The sequence below is a fragment of the Salmo salar genome, chromosome 24 (assembly GCF_965601325.2).
Source record: "Salmo salar chromosome 24, fSalSal1, whole genome shotgun sequence".
NCBI lineage: Eukaryota > Metazoa > Chordata > Actinopteri > Salmoniformes > Salmonidae > Salmo > Salmo salar.
Window position 1 is genome coordinate 35,729,918 of NC_138314.1, and position 17,583 is coordinate 35,747,500.

At 43.8% G+C, this 17,583-nt stretch overlaps 1 protein-coding gene across 1 annotated transcript in view; it reads left to right on the top strand.

Annotated features, from left to right (window-relative positions):
• The window catches only part of LOC106585748 (multiple C2 and transmembrane domain-containing protein 1), a 153,435-nt gene that overhangs the window by 123,998 nt on the left and 11,854 nt on the right, over positions 1-17,583 (top strand). Inside the window, exons 17-18 of the mRNA XM_045707019.2 lie at positions 15,317-15,426; positions 17,261-17,370. Coding sequence (XP_045562975.2) covers positions 15,317-15,426; positions 17,261-17,370 — 220 coding nt within the window. The remainder of the gene's footprint in view (positions 1-15,316; positions 15,427-17,260; positions 17,371-17,583) is intronic.

A 17,583-nucleotide genomic window follows, 5' to 3' on the forward strand; every position in this document is an offset into this window, starting at 1 on the left:
CCTCCCAGTAAGGAAAGAGAGACTGAAAGAGACAATGACACTGGTACAACCATAGCATGCACTGCATCCTCTGTGACAGGGGAGTTAGCTCTTTGAACCACATAATGGGCCAGATCATCATGCATCGATCATTGTTTCATGTAAGTCCCATGGACCTTTTCTGTTCTCCATATGATAAATCTCCACTGTGTTAAAGTGGAACTGACAGCATTTTAGCAACATGAAATCTTCTTAAAATCTGTTCATATACACCCCCAGGAAGAATATGACACTTTTTAAAACATTTTCTGTCAAGCGAGCACTTAGATATGGTCATTTTCACATTTTCATAAATTCTTAGAACGTTTGGAAATTACATATACTAAGGCATTTGTGAAAATTCTACAGCAATAAAGAGTGGGAAAGCGGCGACGGGTTTGGACAATTAATAGACAATGCAGTAAATAAAACCAGAACCGGAGTCTATCCAGACCGGTGCGCTACAGCCAACCAGAGCTACAGTAGGCCTTTATGCCAACAAGTCATTTGCCACACGGGCCTGCCATCATTCACTTTGAACTGGAACACCTCTAACCAGTTTACTCGCCCTTTGCAGAGCTGGTTAGCTAAGCTGTTTAGCTACATGTTATCAAGAGCGTTTGTGACTAACTATAACTTTTTTTTGCCTACGTTTACTGACACAGGTCATATTCAGCCGGTGTTGCTCCTTCTTAAATTCATCAGTTATTCTACACTCTGGCACGCTCAGACGAGAGTGCTCTAAACTCTGAATAGATAGCCAGAGTGAATTTGCGAACCAAGAGATATGCTAACAAGATAAAAGTCGTTCAAGTTCTTGCTAGTGAACCAAATGACACCTGCATCTCTTGCTGTGTGTAGCCACCGAAAACAACAATATGAGGGGACTCACCCAGTCCTCCAATTTATTTATTTTAATTTTATTTAACTAGGCAAGTCAGTTAAGAACAAATTCTTATTTACAATTACGGCCTAGGAACAGTGGGTTAACTGCCTTGTCCAGGGGCAGAACGACATTTTTTTTACCTTGTCAGCTCGGGGATTCGATTTAGCAACCTTTTGGTTACTGGCCCAACGCTGTAACCACTAGGCTACCTGCCGCCCCAAGACATTCCCAGCCTTAGTTACATTTGTCCGTTTTTGTCCAAAATATTGAGTCATTGAATCTGAAATAGTGCGTCCCGAATGGAGGCAGCAAACAATGTACCAGATCAGCTGTGATTTATAACCTTATAGCATTGTTTTTTGGACTCCCAAGAAATGTATTGGTGAATTATATTAATCATGCATTGAACTACATCCATAATTTCTGCCAACAATGCCTTAGTGTACGTCATGGAACGTTGAGTCAAATAGAACCTATTTTTAAAACCTCTTATAAAGTTGGTTTTGTAGCATAAACTGGAAATGTGATGTTTATGATTGATATTATGATTGTCTGTTTGTTTCATATCTGCAAAGTAGTTATAACGCTGTCAGTCCCACTTTAAGTTAGGTGACCATTGACAGATCACAGGAGCTTATAGCACCTCAAGTCCTCTATCTAATCATTACATCACTTGGGATGCTTTGCTAGATGTATGGGTGAGCTCTTGGAGTGTGTTTGTGTGTGTGTGCGTGTGTGTTCACACTTGTGTATGCCTACTTGCTTAGAGCTCTAGAGGTCAATTAAGTCATATCAGGGGGCTGTGATTCTGCACCGTTGCTAACCCAAGAGGGCCCTGTCCTCTGTCCTCAGGAGCCACAGCTACCTACCCGCTTTCTACCACAGCCTGCTAGTTTACTTCAATACCCTTTAATTAGCTACACATTCACACCAGATGATCCAGACGTCTTGACTTGTAGGTCCAAAGATGTACAGAATATCGAACAGAACTGCAACCAGCACCCTGCAGCCTTGGTAAAGCAGGTGTACTTGTAAAACCAGCGACAGTATAGGTCGTAATCAATAAAATGTCACAATAAGGTGCAGAGAGTTCGATTGGCCTGCTGGGAGGCAAGGAGTCCTCCAGTTCCGCTAAAAGCATTGGGTACTGGTTTCAAGTGATTGTTATAAATGTTAACTATTTGGCTGTAATATCATCACCTCTTGAAGAGCATACTCACAACTACACATTTAGCTCTATCATCAGAGTTATACAGCAAGTCACTGCATGCTTTATGATCAGCACCATGGCAAATGGATTAGCACCATGGCAAATGGATATGCTACCCATATGTACTGTGTCTGAAATGACATGATCAATTGATGTTTACTGATCATAAAGCATGCAGTTACTTGCTGTATAACTCTGATGAAAGAGCTAAATGTGGAATAATCGGAAATGTGTAGTTCTGAGTATGCTCTTCAAGAGTTGATGATATTATAACCAAATAATTTATAAAATGTATTTAACAATCCCTTGAAAACAGCACGTAGTTGTCAATGGTTTTAGCCCCCCAGCAGCCAAATTCGAACGCTCTGCCCTCTGATTGGCTGGAATCTGGAGCACATCACATGACAGCTGCTGCGCCTGTGTCTCAAAGTCAAACATGGGAAGAGGCAGTTGCTCCTTTTCTTTTAACAAGATTCATACGTGTTATGAGCGTTGAGGATGCATATTTTATTCTCCGTTTGAAGGCACAATCCCATCACTTTATGGTGATGTGCCTTTTTTCTTAAACAGTGTTTCAAAATACGTAAATGTTCCAATTGTCCCAATCTCTTGTTTTATCTCTGTACATACGTAATGACATTGCAGGTGTTATGAAGACAGAATGAATTGGCCTTGATTTTGTAAAGCAAGTTGATGAATCAGAGCAAATTAACTATCAGCACGACTTACTCTGTCATATTACATTGATATTGCACCATAGTGCATAATACATTTTTTTTTGTTATGTGTCAATTTGTGATAGGAAAAATGTCTCCCACTGTTTGAAGGCCAGACATGTTCCCTCCGTTAAGGGATGAATGGGGTAGGTTTAATTGAAAACATAGCATCAACCTGTGGCTTGCCTCGATCAGGATTGAGAAACACATATGGTCTTTGTGCTATTGGACTTATTGTGCATACAGTATATTTTACTCTACATGCCTAATACCTCCCTGAAGTGCCTGTTCCTTTAACCTGGGTTCTCAGAGAACAAAGGAGGGCTGAGAGTAGTGTAGTGCTGGGGATGTTGTGAATGTGACGGCCTTGTTTTTGGAAGAGGGCAGCGGCTAAACCAGGCCAACAAAGGAGAAGAGTAACGGTGTCCCATTCATCAAAAACTGCCACCCGGGAACCTGGAGAGAACAGGGAAGGAGAGCAAGGGGATGGGGGGCAGGGGTGGGGGCAGGCGGGGGGAACGTGGCAGGGTGAGGGGGTTGGATGGTGGAGAGGGGTGGAGGCGGGTCCAGGGCCACTGTGCCGACCTTGAGTCTTCTGATGGAAAGGCTGGTTGGCTGAGGTGGGACGCCCCAGTGGGAGATGGGAAAGGTGATCATGGCAGCACTACTCTGGCCCCATTAGAAGAGCACACAGACACGTAAAGACACAAACACACGCACACACACACACACACACATAAACACACAAACACAAACACACACACCAGGCCTTTTAGGATGGAGCCATGGGATGTAGAGGTCAACCTGAAAATCAACCTCCTCCACCTCCTTCAACATACTCCCCTTTATGTACTTATGTGTATATTTATCCTCAGTCGTCACAGCGACCCTCGCCATGGGAACGGGCTGGGTGAAAAGCCTCATTTAGAATGAGAGACCGTGGCATCTGCACGGTCCACCTTCAACTGCCACAGTTTACTGGAGTTTGACTTTGGCTCTGTCGAAGCAACCCCCCCTCCCTTGTTAAGGAACTGTGAGCTCCTGTATGCCTTCCAGGGCTCTTTGTGTCTGCGAGTGAGCGCTGCTTGATTAGGGGGGAGAACGTGCCGTGCATCTCGGGGACCGGTTAAACAGATATTTATGTGGTTATGAAAAGAGAGGGAGGGGGAAAAAGAGATATTCACCCAAGGATTACATGTGAAATAAATAATGTATTAAAATTGCGGCTTCAAAACGAACCATCTGGCTTCTTTCATGTCGTGCTGGCAAGGTGCCAGCAGCACAGAGATATCTGTAGCTGGTCGGAGGGAGAGGAGGTTAGTATTGTCTGCTAATAGGACATGCCCTCTATGGCGGCCGCTGGTACAGTGTGGTCAAGGTCTGGCCATGAGGATAGATCACTGACCTTCATGGGTTAAAGGTGACTGAATGGTTATCAGACATAGAACTCGCTTGGTGCCACAAGCCAACAGGTTTGATCCTGCAGTTTGCCCCTTCTGGTTGGTTTGAGAACTTCGTCTATAACGGTCTGAAAGAGACTGTACTGTACTGCTGTATTTACCTGTTTGTCTCATGGGCATTGTCGGTAGAATCACTGGGGAAGCCAAGCCAGAACAAAAGCCACATTACAACCTATGTGTTGTGATAATTGCTTTGTTTGCTCTATAACCTGTTAGTTCATATGCCGTGATATATAGGCCGAAGGCAGAGACAATAAGAAGACACAGTGGCAGAATAAATTCAACCACACCATCACAAAAACAAAGAGAAACCTTTGTACGGTGAAGTCTACAAAGCATATTGCATGTAACAAACCGTTACTTGACCTACGGCATGGTCAAGAAAGTACATTTTTCTGACATTTTTGGAATACTAAACAACTGTTGATTTAGAACCACAGAGAGTTACTGCAAGTCGCAAAGAAAACAGGAGCTGCCTCCACTATTCCAGCACCATTTCAACTTCAACATTTCAACATCATCAAATCACCTCTGCTTGGTCTTATACATTGACAACTAAAAGATAGCAAAAATGATTTAGTCCAATCAACGTAAGCTAAATATGATGTGGCTGTCCATGGTTCTGATTTGTGTGTGTCTATGTGCGTGCGTTCGTGCAAGTAGAAAGAATATGTTGACTCATCCTACTTGTAGTGAAACGCCAATGCCATCCTCCTCTCTTTCATCTTCACGAAACAGTCCATGACTGTCAAACAGAACACGCTTTTAGTTTTTGTTGTCCTAGGCTACCTGGCTAAAATGCTTGCTCGCTATCCTAACTTCCTTTCATGGGCAACGTTAGCTAGTTAACATTAGCATTCTACCTTCTAGCTACATATTGAACTTCCATCCTCTCAGTCCAGGGGCACAATGTACAGTATTTTATGGTTGGATCAGAATCGGCGTTATAATCATTGGCCAGTATGGAGAATTAAGTAAAACCACAAATCCAAATCCCTATCTCTATCCATGACTAATTTAGGAAAGGGGCAATTTTAGCTAGATGGCTAGCTAGTCACCTGAGGACAACACAACAATTCAAGTTGTTTCTCTCAATTATGTATTTCTCTATGATAGGAGTGAAGCCAAATCCAAACTGTCTTCTCTTGACACTTTTTTGGGGGTGCGTCAGGACCATTCACAGTTGAGTTTAGCTCAACGCTGATTGGCTATTATTTTATACTTTTTTTATCAAGGTAGGCCAAAGAACAAGGTAAAAATATGTTGTTCTGCCTTTGAGCAAGGCAGTTAACCCACTGTTCCCCGGGAGGGGAGACGTGGATGTCAATTAAGGCTGCCCCTCGTACCTCTCTAATTCAGAGGGGTTGGGTTAAATGCGGAAGACACATTTCACTTGAATACATTCAGTTGGACAACTGACTAGGTATCCCCCTTTCCCTCCCTTCTCAAATGCTCACTGGCTTCCCTTGCATTCAATGTTACGGGTGGCAAAAATGTCATACTCTTTGTGACCAGACCTTTTTTTAGATAGATAGTCTAAACATACAGAGACAGAGGGGCGCTGTTTCGCTTGCTAGAAAACTTTCTCTGGTAAGATAAAGTACATTCAGCCTCTTGCGAATTGAAGGAACATTAGGACAACCCAGAGAGACGAAAGATAAATGATTTAACATCCATGAATACACGTCACTGCTGTAGGGTCCTGTTTTTCAGATAATTTTTATAAACTAGATAAATAAAGTAGGTGTCATTTCTAGGCTGTTTGTGGAAACTGTCTTGGGGGTAATAATCGTGTCCTGCAGATGAGCTGTTCAACTTCAAGCTTCTTTTTCTTCCCTTCTAGTGAGGAACTTTGATGAACAGTGCCGGTGGCTTAGAACTGGATTAGTTCTCATTGTTCATATCAGTTTTATGAAATTCAGAAGGTTTGTTCTTTTATTCTGATGTAAGAGCTGCCTTTTTTACTGAGCACACTCCCATGTAGATCTGTAGAGCTTTACTCGTAAACCATTCAGCATTACGTGATGATGGAAGTTACGCGGTGACTTAAAAAAATATCACAATTAACACATAGGAGAGGGTCAAACACATTGTTTAGTCTACTCATGATGTGTTGATGTGTCGGTGTTGTTCTGCCGTTGTTAATTCGGAGTCGGGTTGTTAATGGTGTCGCCTTGAAGAGGGAGATTCTAGGATGTCTACTGTTTTCAAATGCCCTCTGGGAGCCTTATCCTAGAATCCTGTCACGTTTGACATTTACATTTTATTGTGCGCCACAAAAAAACAGGTGCAATTATAGCACAGCAGCGAGCAGTCGCCAGTGTTGCAGGCTCATCCTGACTTCTGTGGAATACAGTCAAAAATATTTGTTACATTTTTCTGATGTGCCTGTTAGGGCAGAATAATGTCATGTGAGATTACACAGTCTGACAGATTTACCATGCCATCTTTATAGATGTAGTTGAGATTGTGTCCAATGGTGACCTCCCTCCTTCTCATGGCCTAAGGTCAGTTAAGAACCAACTGTCTCTATAGAGTTCAAAATGCCTCATCCGCTAGCGTACCGTACACTACTTCCTCTCATACAAAAAATGGTAGAATTGATGAGAAATATAATGAGACATACCCTATGCACATCTCTCGTTTTAATATTTAAGCATGTTTAAATTAATTTTCAGGAATCTCATTGTCCTCCGATTCACAAAGCAGTATGCAGTTAACCTAACTTGGCTGTGTGTATATAAGACTGTCTCTGGTGTCACTGTAGGTTGTATTTCCTTAACAAACTGCTACCAATCTCACAACATGCTGACAAGCGTCGCCTCCATGTTTCCCCCCTGGTGTGCCCCCCATAGAGATCCACATACATAGATAAAGGTTGGTTCAGCAGTAGGCTGATCAACACATACACACACACACACACACACACACACACACACAGATATGCAGGCATACACACTCAAACACATGCATGTGCACACAAACATGTTCACACACACACGTTCATGTATTCATATTTGCACTCACAGTGATAGTGCAAATAAATACACAGTGCCTTCAAAAAGCATTCACACCCCTTGACTTTTTCTACATTTTGTTGTTACAAAGTGGGATTAAACTACACAAAATAATCTGTCAAAGTGGAAGAAAAATTCTAGCATTTATTTAAAAAAAAGTTGTGAAACATAAAACACTCATATCTTGATTAGATAAGTATCAACACCCTGAGTCAATACATGTCAGAATCACCTTTGGCAGTGATTACAGCAGTGAGTCTTTCTGGGTAAGCCTCCAAGAGCTTTCCACACCTGCAGTGTGAAAATTTGTCCATTATTCTTTCAGAAATTCTGTCAAATTGGTTGTTGATCATTGCTAGACAACCATTTTCAGGTCTTGCCATAGATTTTCAAGCAGATTTAAGTCAAAACTGTAACTTGGCCACTCAGGAACATTCACTTTCTTCCTGGTAAGCAACTCCAGTGTAAATTTGGCCTTGTGTTTTAGATGATTGTCCTGCGGAAAGGTGAATTCATCTCCCAGTGTCTGGTGGAAAGCAGACTGTAACAGGTATTCCTTTAGGAGTTTTCCTGTGCTTAGCTCCATTACGTATTTATTTTATCCTGAAAAACTCCCCAGTCCTTAACGATTACAAGCGTACCCATAACACGATGAAGCCACCACAGCTTGAAAATATGGTGAGTGGTTGTCACGTCCTGGCCAGTATAAGGGTTTATTGTCATTTTAGTTTGGTCAGGACGTGGCAGAGGGTATTTGTTTTATGTGGTTCAGGGTGGTGTTTTTGTAGTAAGGGCATTTGATTTAGTATTCCGGGGTTTTTGGGCACTGTTTGAGATTCACGTATTTCTATGTTGATCTAGTTAGTTGTATGTCTATGTTTGGTTAATTGGGGTGGACTTCCAATTGAAGGCAGCTGTGTGGTGTTGCCTTTGATTGGAAGTCCTATATTAGTTGGGTGTGTTTGTCTGTTTAATTGTGGGAGATTGTTCTGAGTTTAGCCTTGCCAGACTGTTTTGTTGTTCGTGAGTTCGTTTCGGTGTTCATTTAGTTTGTAAATAAATACACATGATGAGCATACACATACCTGCTGCGTTTTGGTCCTCCATTACCGACGACAACCGTGACAGAATCTCCCACCAAACCAGGACCAAGCAGCAGAGGAACGAGGAGGAAGGATGGACATGGGCCGAGTTAAGGAGGAGCGTTTCCAGGGCGATGGAAGAGTTTAGGAAATTTGAGAGGCAGCCCCAATAATTTTTTTTGGGGGGGCACAAGGGCAGTTTTGCGGGGCAAGAATGGAGCCCCAGGCCAGCTCCCCGCACTAGCCTGGAGGTACGTGTTCCCAGTCTGGTACGTCCAGTACCAGCACCACGCACCAGGCTTCAAGTGCGTCATCCCAGTCAACAGTCGCCAGAGCTGCCCGCCAGTCAACAGTCGCCAGAGCTGCCCGCCAGTCAACAGTCGCCAGAGCTGCCCGCCAGTCAACAGTCGCCAGAGCTGCCCGCCAGTCAACAGTCGCCAGAGCTGCCCGCCAGTCAGGAGTCGCCAGAGCTGCCCGCCAGTCAGGAGTCGCCAGAGCTGCCCGCCAGTCAGGTGTCGCCAGAGCTACCCGCCAGTCAGGAGTTGCCAGAGCGGCCCGACTGCCAGGAGACGCCAGAGCGGCCCGACTGCCAGGAGACGCCAGAGGGCCCGAGCTGCCAGGAGACGCCAGACTGCCCAGACTGCCCCGAGCTGCCAGAGTGGCCCGACTGCCTGGAACGGCCAGAACCGGAGCCACCTCCAGATATAGGTGGGTTGGGGAGGGGGGGTGTAGCACAGTGCCGTCGTTGACGGCAGCCACCCTCCCTTCTCTCCCTTTAGTAGGGGGGAATTTTTGTTTTGTTGTTTGGGGTTGTTGTTTTTTGTTGTTTTTCTTAAGGTGCTTCCGGGGTTAGCACCTTTAAAGGGGGGGTACTGTCACGTCCTGGCCAGTATAAGGGTTTATTGTCATTTTAGTTTGGTCAGGACGTGGCAGAGGGTATTTGTTTTATGTGGTTCAGGGTGGTGTTTTTGTAGTAAGGGCATTTGATTTAGTATTCCGGGGGTTTTGGGCACTGTTTGAGATTCACGTATTTCTATGTTGATCTAGTTAGTTGTATGTCTATGTTTGGTTAATTGGGGTGGACTTCCAATTGAAGGCAGCTGTGTGGTGTTGCCCTTGATTGGAAGTCCTATATTAGTTGGGTGTGTTTGTCTGTTTAATTGTGGGAGATTGTTCTGAGTTTAGCCTTGTGCCTTGCCAGACTGTTTTGTTGTTCGTGAGTTCGTTTTGTTTTGGTGTTCATTTAGTTTGTAAATAAATACACACGATGAGCATATACATACCTGCTGCGTTTTGGTCCTCCATTACCGACGACAACCGTGACAGTGGTACTCGGTAATGTGTTGTATTAGATTTGCCCCGAACATAACACTTTGTATTCAGGACAGAAAGTAAATTTCTTTGCCACGTTTTTTGCAGTATTAGTTTAGGATGCACGTTTTGGAATATTTGTATTCTGTACAAAGCTTCCTTTTTTTCATTTAGGTTAGTATGGTGGAGTAAATACAATGTTGTTGATCTATCCTCAGTTTTCTCCTATCACAGCCATTAAACTTTACATTTTTGAAAGTCACCATTGGCTTCATCATGACATCCCTGGGCGGTTTCCTTCCTCTCCGGCAACTGAGTTAGGATGGACTCCTGTACCTTTGTAGTGACTGGGTGTATTGATACACCATCCAAAGTGTAATTAATAAGTACATCATGCTCAAAGGGATATTCAATGTCTGTTTTCTACCAATCGGTCTCCTTCTCTGTGATACATTGAAAAACCTCCCTTACTCTTTGTATGTGTGGGGTACAGAGATGAGGCAGTCATTCAAAAATATTGTTAAACACTATTATTGCACATAGAGTGACTTCTTATGTGACATGTTAAGCACTTTTTTTGACTCAAGACATTTCAGCTTTTCCATTTTTATTAATTTGTAAAAATGTCAAAAAAACCTAATTCCACTTTGACATTATGTTGTTTTATGTAAGCCAGTGACAACAATTCTCAGTTTAATCCATTTAAAATTTGGGCTGCAACACAACAAAATATGGAAAAAGTCAAAGGGTGTGAATCCTTTCTGAAGACACCGTAAATAAACATAGATAAAAAAAACATACACCAGCAGCAAAAGCAACCCTCTAAATCTTGCGGATATAAAAGACCAGCAACTTGATAGACGGCAGAACGTTTCTCCCTCACACTGAAACACTGGGCTTTCATGTTCAGCACTACCAGCGGGGCTCAATGCAATTTGTCTCAGATGTAAAATAGAGCGTTCCTTCATCTTGAACTCTATCAGATCCCGCTGATGAGTGGCTCTGTGCCATATGATTTAGATTGAACTAAATTATCTGTTGGAGAGGGCAACACATGCGCACACACACACACACACACACACACACACACACACACACACACACACACACACACACACACACAGGCTTCCAGGTGTCCTGATGTTTATCCAGCTGCTAACTGAACTGGAATATACCGAGCTGCTGCTCAAGCCTGTGCTGTAGGGGCTCCGTTTGATGACATCATCATGTCTCTGTCCATGAGGAGAGGTTGGTAGCACTTTGGTGATCTAATGATCCCTTGGAATGTGCATTATCTGGGTTAGAAGTTGCCCTTAGGCATAGGTTTAGGATCAGCTTACTCTCCCTAAATCCTAACCTTAACAACTAAGGGGGAAAGTGCAAAACTGACCATAGACCAGCATGAATGGGAATCTTCATCCCATTTTAACACATTGGTACAGTTGTCTGTCACCCTCTAGGTGGCAACTCGTCTGAATAGAGTGCATGTGTGTAAGTCACCACCACACATCCCCATGCTGGACTTACAGTTATAATAGCAGAGTCCAGATCAACCGAACACAGAACAGAAGGGTGGCAGGTAGCCTAGTGGTTAAGAGCTTTGGGCCAGTAAGCGAAAGGTTGCTGTTTTGAATCCCTGACCTGAGTAGGTGAAAAATATGTTGATGTGCTCTTGAGCAAGGCACTTAACCCTAATTGCTTCTGTATTTCACTCTGGATAAGAGTGCCTGCTAAATGACTAAAATGTAAACAGAATCCTCAAAGGCTTGTTTTTATATGTACTCCCTCTACACCACTATAAGGACTATAGGGTGACGAAGGCTGTTTGACAGACGTTGGAGCAGAGTGATTCCAGTACCAGACAGAAAGACAGGCCCACTGTTCCTATAGTAAAGACCCAGCTCCACAGAGGGGCAACCAATAGGAATGAGAAACCATACACACCTAACCTTATGGGTCTATGCACAGACAGACAGACAGACAGACAGACAGACAGACAGACTCCAAGTCCGTGACTAGTTCAAAGACAGTGGTGGACCATTGACTCCAAGTCAGTGACTAGTTCAAAGACAGTGGTGGTGGCGAGAGACTCAGGGGAGTTGATAGTCGTCTGCATTTTGTTTATGTGCAAGAATTTTCTGTGACATAATTAGACGACACTTTATAATAAATGCACCAACACAGACAGACACTCCAGTGGCCCTTGTCACCACCCTCCCTCCACACACACATTCATTATGAATACAGCTCTAATGATGGAAAACATTTTTAGAAGTTGTTGGTCACAAAGGCAAAGACCTTGAAGCAAACAAGCAAGCCAAACTTTCACATACCGTATTGGTTTGCTGCAAATTAGATTAGTATGGGACACACATAGTTGATTTGGGTGTTGTTTGGTTACCATTGGGTCTAGTATTGCCATCTTAAAAGTTTCTCTCTCTCTCTCTCTCTCTCTCTCTCTCTCTCTCTCTCTCTCTCTCTCTCTCTCTCTCTCTCTCTCTCTCTCTCTGTCTCTCTCTCTGTCTCTCTCTACTTGGGATTTCCTTTGAAGTCATTGTATGGCCTTTTACCCACTCCACAACTGCTAATTAAAGTTAGCAATTGCATAGCCTCATCAATGCATGTAATTAGGACATAGGCCACCAATTCTAATGACTTTTTGAACTTCAGCATGTACGATTTAGCAGACGCTATACGTTTTTCTGGAGCTGTATCATTTACATACAAACATGAAAGAAGGTTTCAAAATGTGAAGGGTGCAAACACTGAACGTCAAAGTCAAATCCGTATCTAAGAAACAGACATGAGTCTGCGTTGTCTCCTTTTTTACACCCACTTTTGAAGACAAGCAACTTTTGACCTTGACAGTGATCTGTGATTGGTGCTGTCATCCCAGACAGGGTACTGCATAGCAACACCCTCCTCAATGATGAAATTATAGTGTATGACAAGGTCATGATGCAACAAAACTATATATGGAGGATTGGAAATGATGCAGACAATTACATTATAGAAGCCACAATCTGTCTGTAATATTAAAGCTGATCTACCCCCTTAAAAAATTGCGATGGATGTCAAGGTTACGAAAAGAATGGGCAAGGCAAAGAAAAGAAAAGCAGGGTAAAGTTAGCATAATGTAACAAAGGGTATTGTAAGGTATTTGTAAGGTGTTTTTTTTACTGGACCACAGTAAGAGCCAGCTGTTTTTATCACGATTATCTAAGGTCATGTGGTGTGCTAGTTGATTCCATCCCAGTCTAAGAGCAGGTTGCTTTAGTATCTGGGTGCTGGAGAGTGCTGGGGAGTGCTGGGTAGTGCTGAGGCGTGCTGGGGAGCAGCAAAACAAGCCTCTCCCTGGCTCCGTGTTTTTGTTACTCCTCTCAGCCCTACATTTGAAGGGAGGAAATTGGAGTCAGTCCATGGTTTGAGAGGGGCATGTGGCAATGGTTTATACTCTGATGACCTCTAACCCTTACACTCCGCCACCGCTCACTCTCTCACACCGCTCCCCTGTCCCGCAAACACTCTCCCGGAGCGCCGAGAACACTCCCCAGGCCCAGAACACAAAGCCCCACCAAACCCCACCAAGCCCAACCCAACACAACCCAACAGAGTGGACCCTGGACATTGGGCTTTGTTGGAACCAATAATACAAAACAGATGGGGAAGAAAGGAGGCTTGTAAAAATATTTAAAAGAAAATAACCCTGTCTAATTATATCTACGTGTCCTGTGTGGTTTTTCAGGGAGGCCTTGTGGTTTCCCTGGCTGCATCGGGGTTCATTTATCAAATACCTGATCCTGCAAGAAGAGCAGGAAGAGGAGTATAGGGGGTGCGATGGGGGTCTCTGGGGGACAGTTTGGGGTTGGGGCCTCAAACAGTTGAGTGTCTTTTCCTGGTCCACTAATTCTCTTCAATGATGAATTATCCCCTTGTTATTTCTGTGATGTGACTGTTCTCTTTCAGTATTGAACTCCATGAGCACAGCATGGACCTGTAGAATTATCACACACAGGTGGGCATCCATAACTGTCCATTCTGCCATGAAGTGGAAAGTGGTTTTGAAGAGAAGTAGTAGTTTTGAGTAAACCTGGTTGATAATCAGCATTGAATGATATACTATAAGACAACCCCTGTGGAAATATTCTGTTCATTTTCACCATAGATGTGCATCCCTCCTTTTCTAAGGCCTTTCCCTTGCCTCCTCTCTCAGCTCCCTCAGCTATTACATGATTTGGGGAATCTGGTGTTTCCTGACAGTAGATGACGGTCTTTACAAACTACAGGTGGACTCCATGACAGGTCACAGGTCACTGTAGTGGTGAAATGCTGGAGCAGTGCTATGCTTTTTTCCTATCTTTGTCTGTTGTAGAGACAGAGACAGAGAGTCCTGGTTTGCGACCCCACTCCTCCAGTCATGTCCACACCACCACCACCACAAAAGTCTGCATCTTTCTCTGTCCTTACTCACCCACTCATTCAGTCAGTCACCACATCCTGTCCAACTCCGTTCTGTCAGTCAGTCAGTCACCACATCCTGTCCCACTCTGTTCTGTCTGTCAGTCACCACATCCTGTCCCACTCCAGTCTGTCAGTCAGTCAGTCAGTCACCACATCCTGTCCCACTCTGGTCTGTCAGTCAGTCACCACATCCTGTCCCACTCCGGTCTGTCAGTCAGTCACCACATCCTGTCCCACTCTGGTCTGTCAGTCAGTCACCACATCCTGTCCCACTCCGGTCTGTCAGTCAGTCACCACATCCTGTCCCACTCCAGTCTGTCAGTCAGTCAGTCACCACATCCTGTCCCACTCCGGTCTGTCAGTCAGTCACCACATCCTGTCCCACTCCGGTCTGTCAGTCAGTCACCACATCCTGTCCCACTCCGGTCTGTCAGTTAGTCACCACATCCTTCCCCACTCCAGTCTGTCAGTCAGTCACCACATCCTTTCCCACTCGTCTATCAGTCAGTCCTACAGCAGCTCATTTACTGTTGCATGATTTCCTCTTTTGTACTTTGTGTCTAATAGTAGAGGCTTTTAGATTGACCTGCCGCGTCACTCTCTATTCTTATGGCCTGCTAATGTTCTCAACCATCAAAAGTTGAAAAGGAGGAGCTCGTCATGGTGCTGACGATGATAATGATGTCACTTCAGGTGACATCATAGTGTGCTGCCAACAACAAAGCGAGCCTGTCTTGGCAGTCGAAACATTCAATCATCCATTTGGCATTCAGCTAAATTCACCCTAATCACATATTCCCATTTCCCTGTGTGCTCTGTGTAAGAGGGAAAACATCCTGATTTGTTCTGCAGACTTTTAAATGTCTATTAAAGCTTGGAGAGTAGTCAGTCAACGGAAGGAGGATATCTCGTGATTTGGCTCCCCTTTTCAAGTCTTTGAAGCTCTTTAAATGTTTTCTTTGTTGAAAGATGCATGTGCCCAGCACCTTTCTCTCTGTCTCTCCTTCTCTTTCTCTCTCACACACACTTCCTCCTCTCTCTCTCACTTTCTCCTCTCTCTCTCACTTTCTCCTCTCTCTCTCTCTCTCTCTCTCTCTCTCTCACTTTCTCCTCTCTCTTTCTCCCTCTTTCTTTCTCTCTCTAACTGTCCTCCAGGACCCGGAGAGAAAGGGCTTCATCAACAAGCTGTATGCCATCCAGGATGTGTGCATCAGTGTGCAAAATGCCCTGGATGAAGTGGCATCCTATGGCGAAAGGATAAAGAAGTGAGTCGTAAGCTTCCTCCTCGGCGCCTGGCCCGCCTCTCCAATGCTTCCTGGCACCAGTGCCCTCACCACCCATCCTGTCCCTGTCACATCTTATTCAACCCTGTCGAGCTGGCTGGAAAACAGACTCACACACCACGCACACACATACATACAGTACCAGTCAAAAGTTTGGACACTCATTCAAGGATTTTTCTTTATTTGTACTATTTTCTACATTGTAGAATAATACTGAAGACATCAAAACCATGAAATAACACATATGGAATCATGTAGTAACCAAAAAAGTGTTAAACAAATCAAGGCAAAGTAGCCACCCTTTGCCTTGATGACAGCTTTGCACACTCTTGGCATTCTCTCAACCAGCTTCATGAGGTATTCACCTGGAACGCATTTTCATTAACAGGTGTGCCTTGTTAAAAGTTCATTTGTGGATTTTCTTTCCTTCTAGTGGTATACAGAAGACAGCCCTATTTGGACCCGTGTGGCTCAGTTGGTAGAGCATGGTGTTTGCAACGCCAGGGTTGTGGGTTTGATTCCCACGGGGGGCCAGTACGAATTTTTTTTTTTATAAAATGGATGAAATGTATGCATTCACTACTGTAAGTCGCTCTGGATAAGAGCGTCTGCTAAATGACTAAAATGTAAAAATGTAAAAGACCAAGTCCATATTATCCCGAGAACAGCTCAAATAAGCAAAGAGAAACGACCGTCCATCATTACTTTAAAACGTGAAGGTCAGTCAATCCGGAAAATTTGCAGTGCAGTTGCAAAAACCATCAAGCGCTATGATGAAACTGGCTCTCATTAGCTCCGCCACAGAAGAGGAAGACCCAGAGTTACCTCTGCTTCAGAGGATATGTTCATTAGAGTTAACTGCACCTCAGAAATTGCAGCCCAAATAAATGCTTCACAGAGTTCAAGTAACAGACACATCTCAACATCAACTGTTCAGAGGAGACTGCGTGAATCAGGCTTTCGTGGTCGATTTGCTGCAAAGAATCCACTACTAAAGGACACCAATAAGAAGAGATTTGCTTTGGCCAAGAAACACAAGAAAAGGACATTAGACCGGTGGAAATCTGTACTTTGGTCTGATGAGTCCAAATTTGAGATTTTGTGAGATGCGGAGTAGGTGTGTGTGGTTCCCACCATGAAGCATGGTCGAGGAGGTGTGATGGTGTGGGGGTGCTTTGCTGGTGACACTATCTGTGATTTATTTAGAATTCAAGGCGCACTTAACCAGCATGGCTACCACAACATTCTGCAGCAATACACCATCCCATCTGGTTTGCGCTTAGTGGGACTATAATTTGTTTTTTAACAGGACAATGACCCAACACACCTCTACAATGTATAAAACAGTATAAATAAGTAGGTGTGTCCAAACCTTTGACTGGTACTGTACATACACAATACCACACACTCAAGCTTCTGCTACATTAATTAATCCCACAAAAAAACTAACACCCTTGCCTTTCTTGAATTAAGACTTGCACTTTTCCTCCTAGTACTGACTGTTTATAGCTACATTATTAAGTAAAACTTTACTTATTATGACTGAGTGTATGCGGTTTTCTCACCTACTGTACCTATCTTAAGATGAATGCACTAACTGTAAATTGAGAGAGTCCATTAAATGACTGAAATGTTGTTGCTTTTAATGCTTTTAAATTGTACACACATTTAGTATAGGCAGAAAAGTTAGTGAAACTCCCTAGTCAGTTTCACTTGGAGGGTAAAGTTAGAGAACTCTAGGATGCATGCTGTCTACGCATAGGTGAATCATGCTGTTATAATGTACTAATACATATCTCCCCTACTCTCTTTACAGCACCTTTAACTGGACAGTCCCTTTCCTAAGCTGGTTGGCCATCGTGGCTCTATGTGTGGCCACTGTTCTCATCTACTATATCCCCCTACGCTACATCGTCCTGGCCTGGGGTGAGTGCCTAAAAATCCATTCTAATGACGATTGCGTTTATGAGACAACAATGGAGCAGTATAGTACCTTAACGAAGTGTATCCATTATGACGGGCTAGATTGGGGATAGATCATAATTTCTACTTCCATGCCACAGTTGCTTAGGGAGCTGAGCGGTAGGATCTCTTGAGGGGTGGAGAGGGGAGCTCTGGTCTCTCATGGTGTCTGCACTC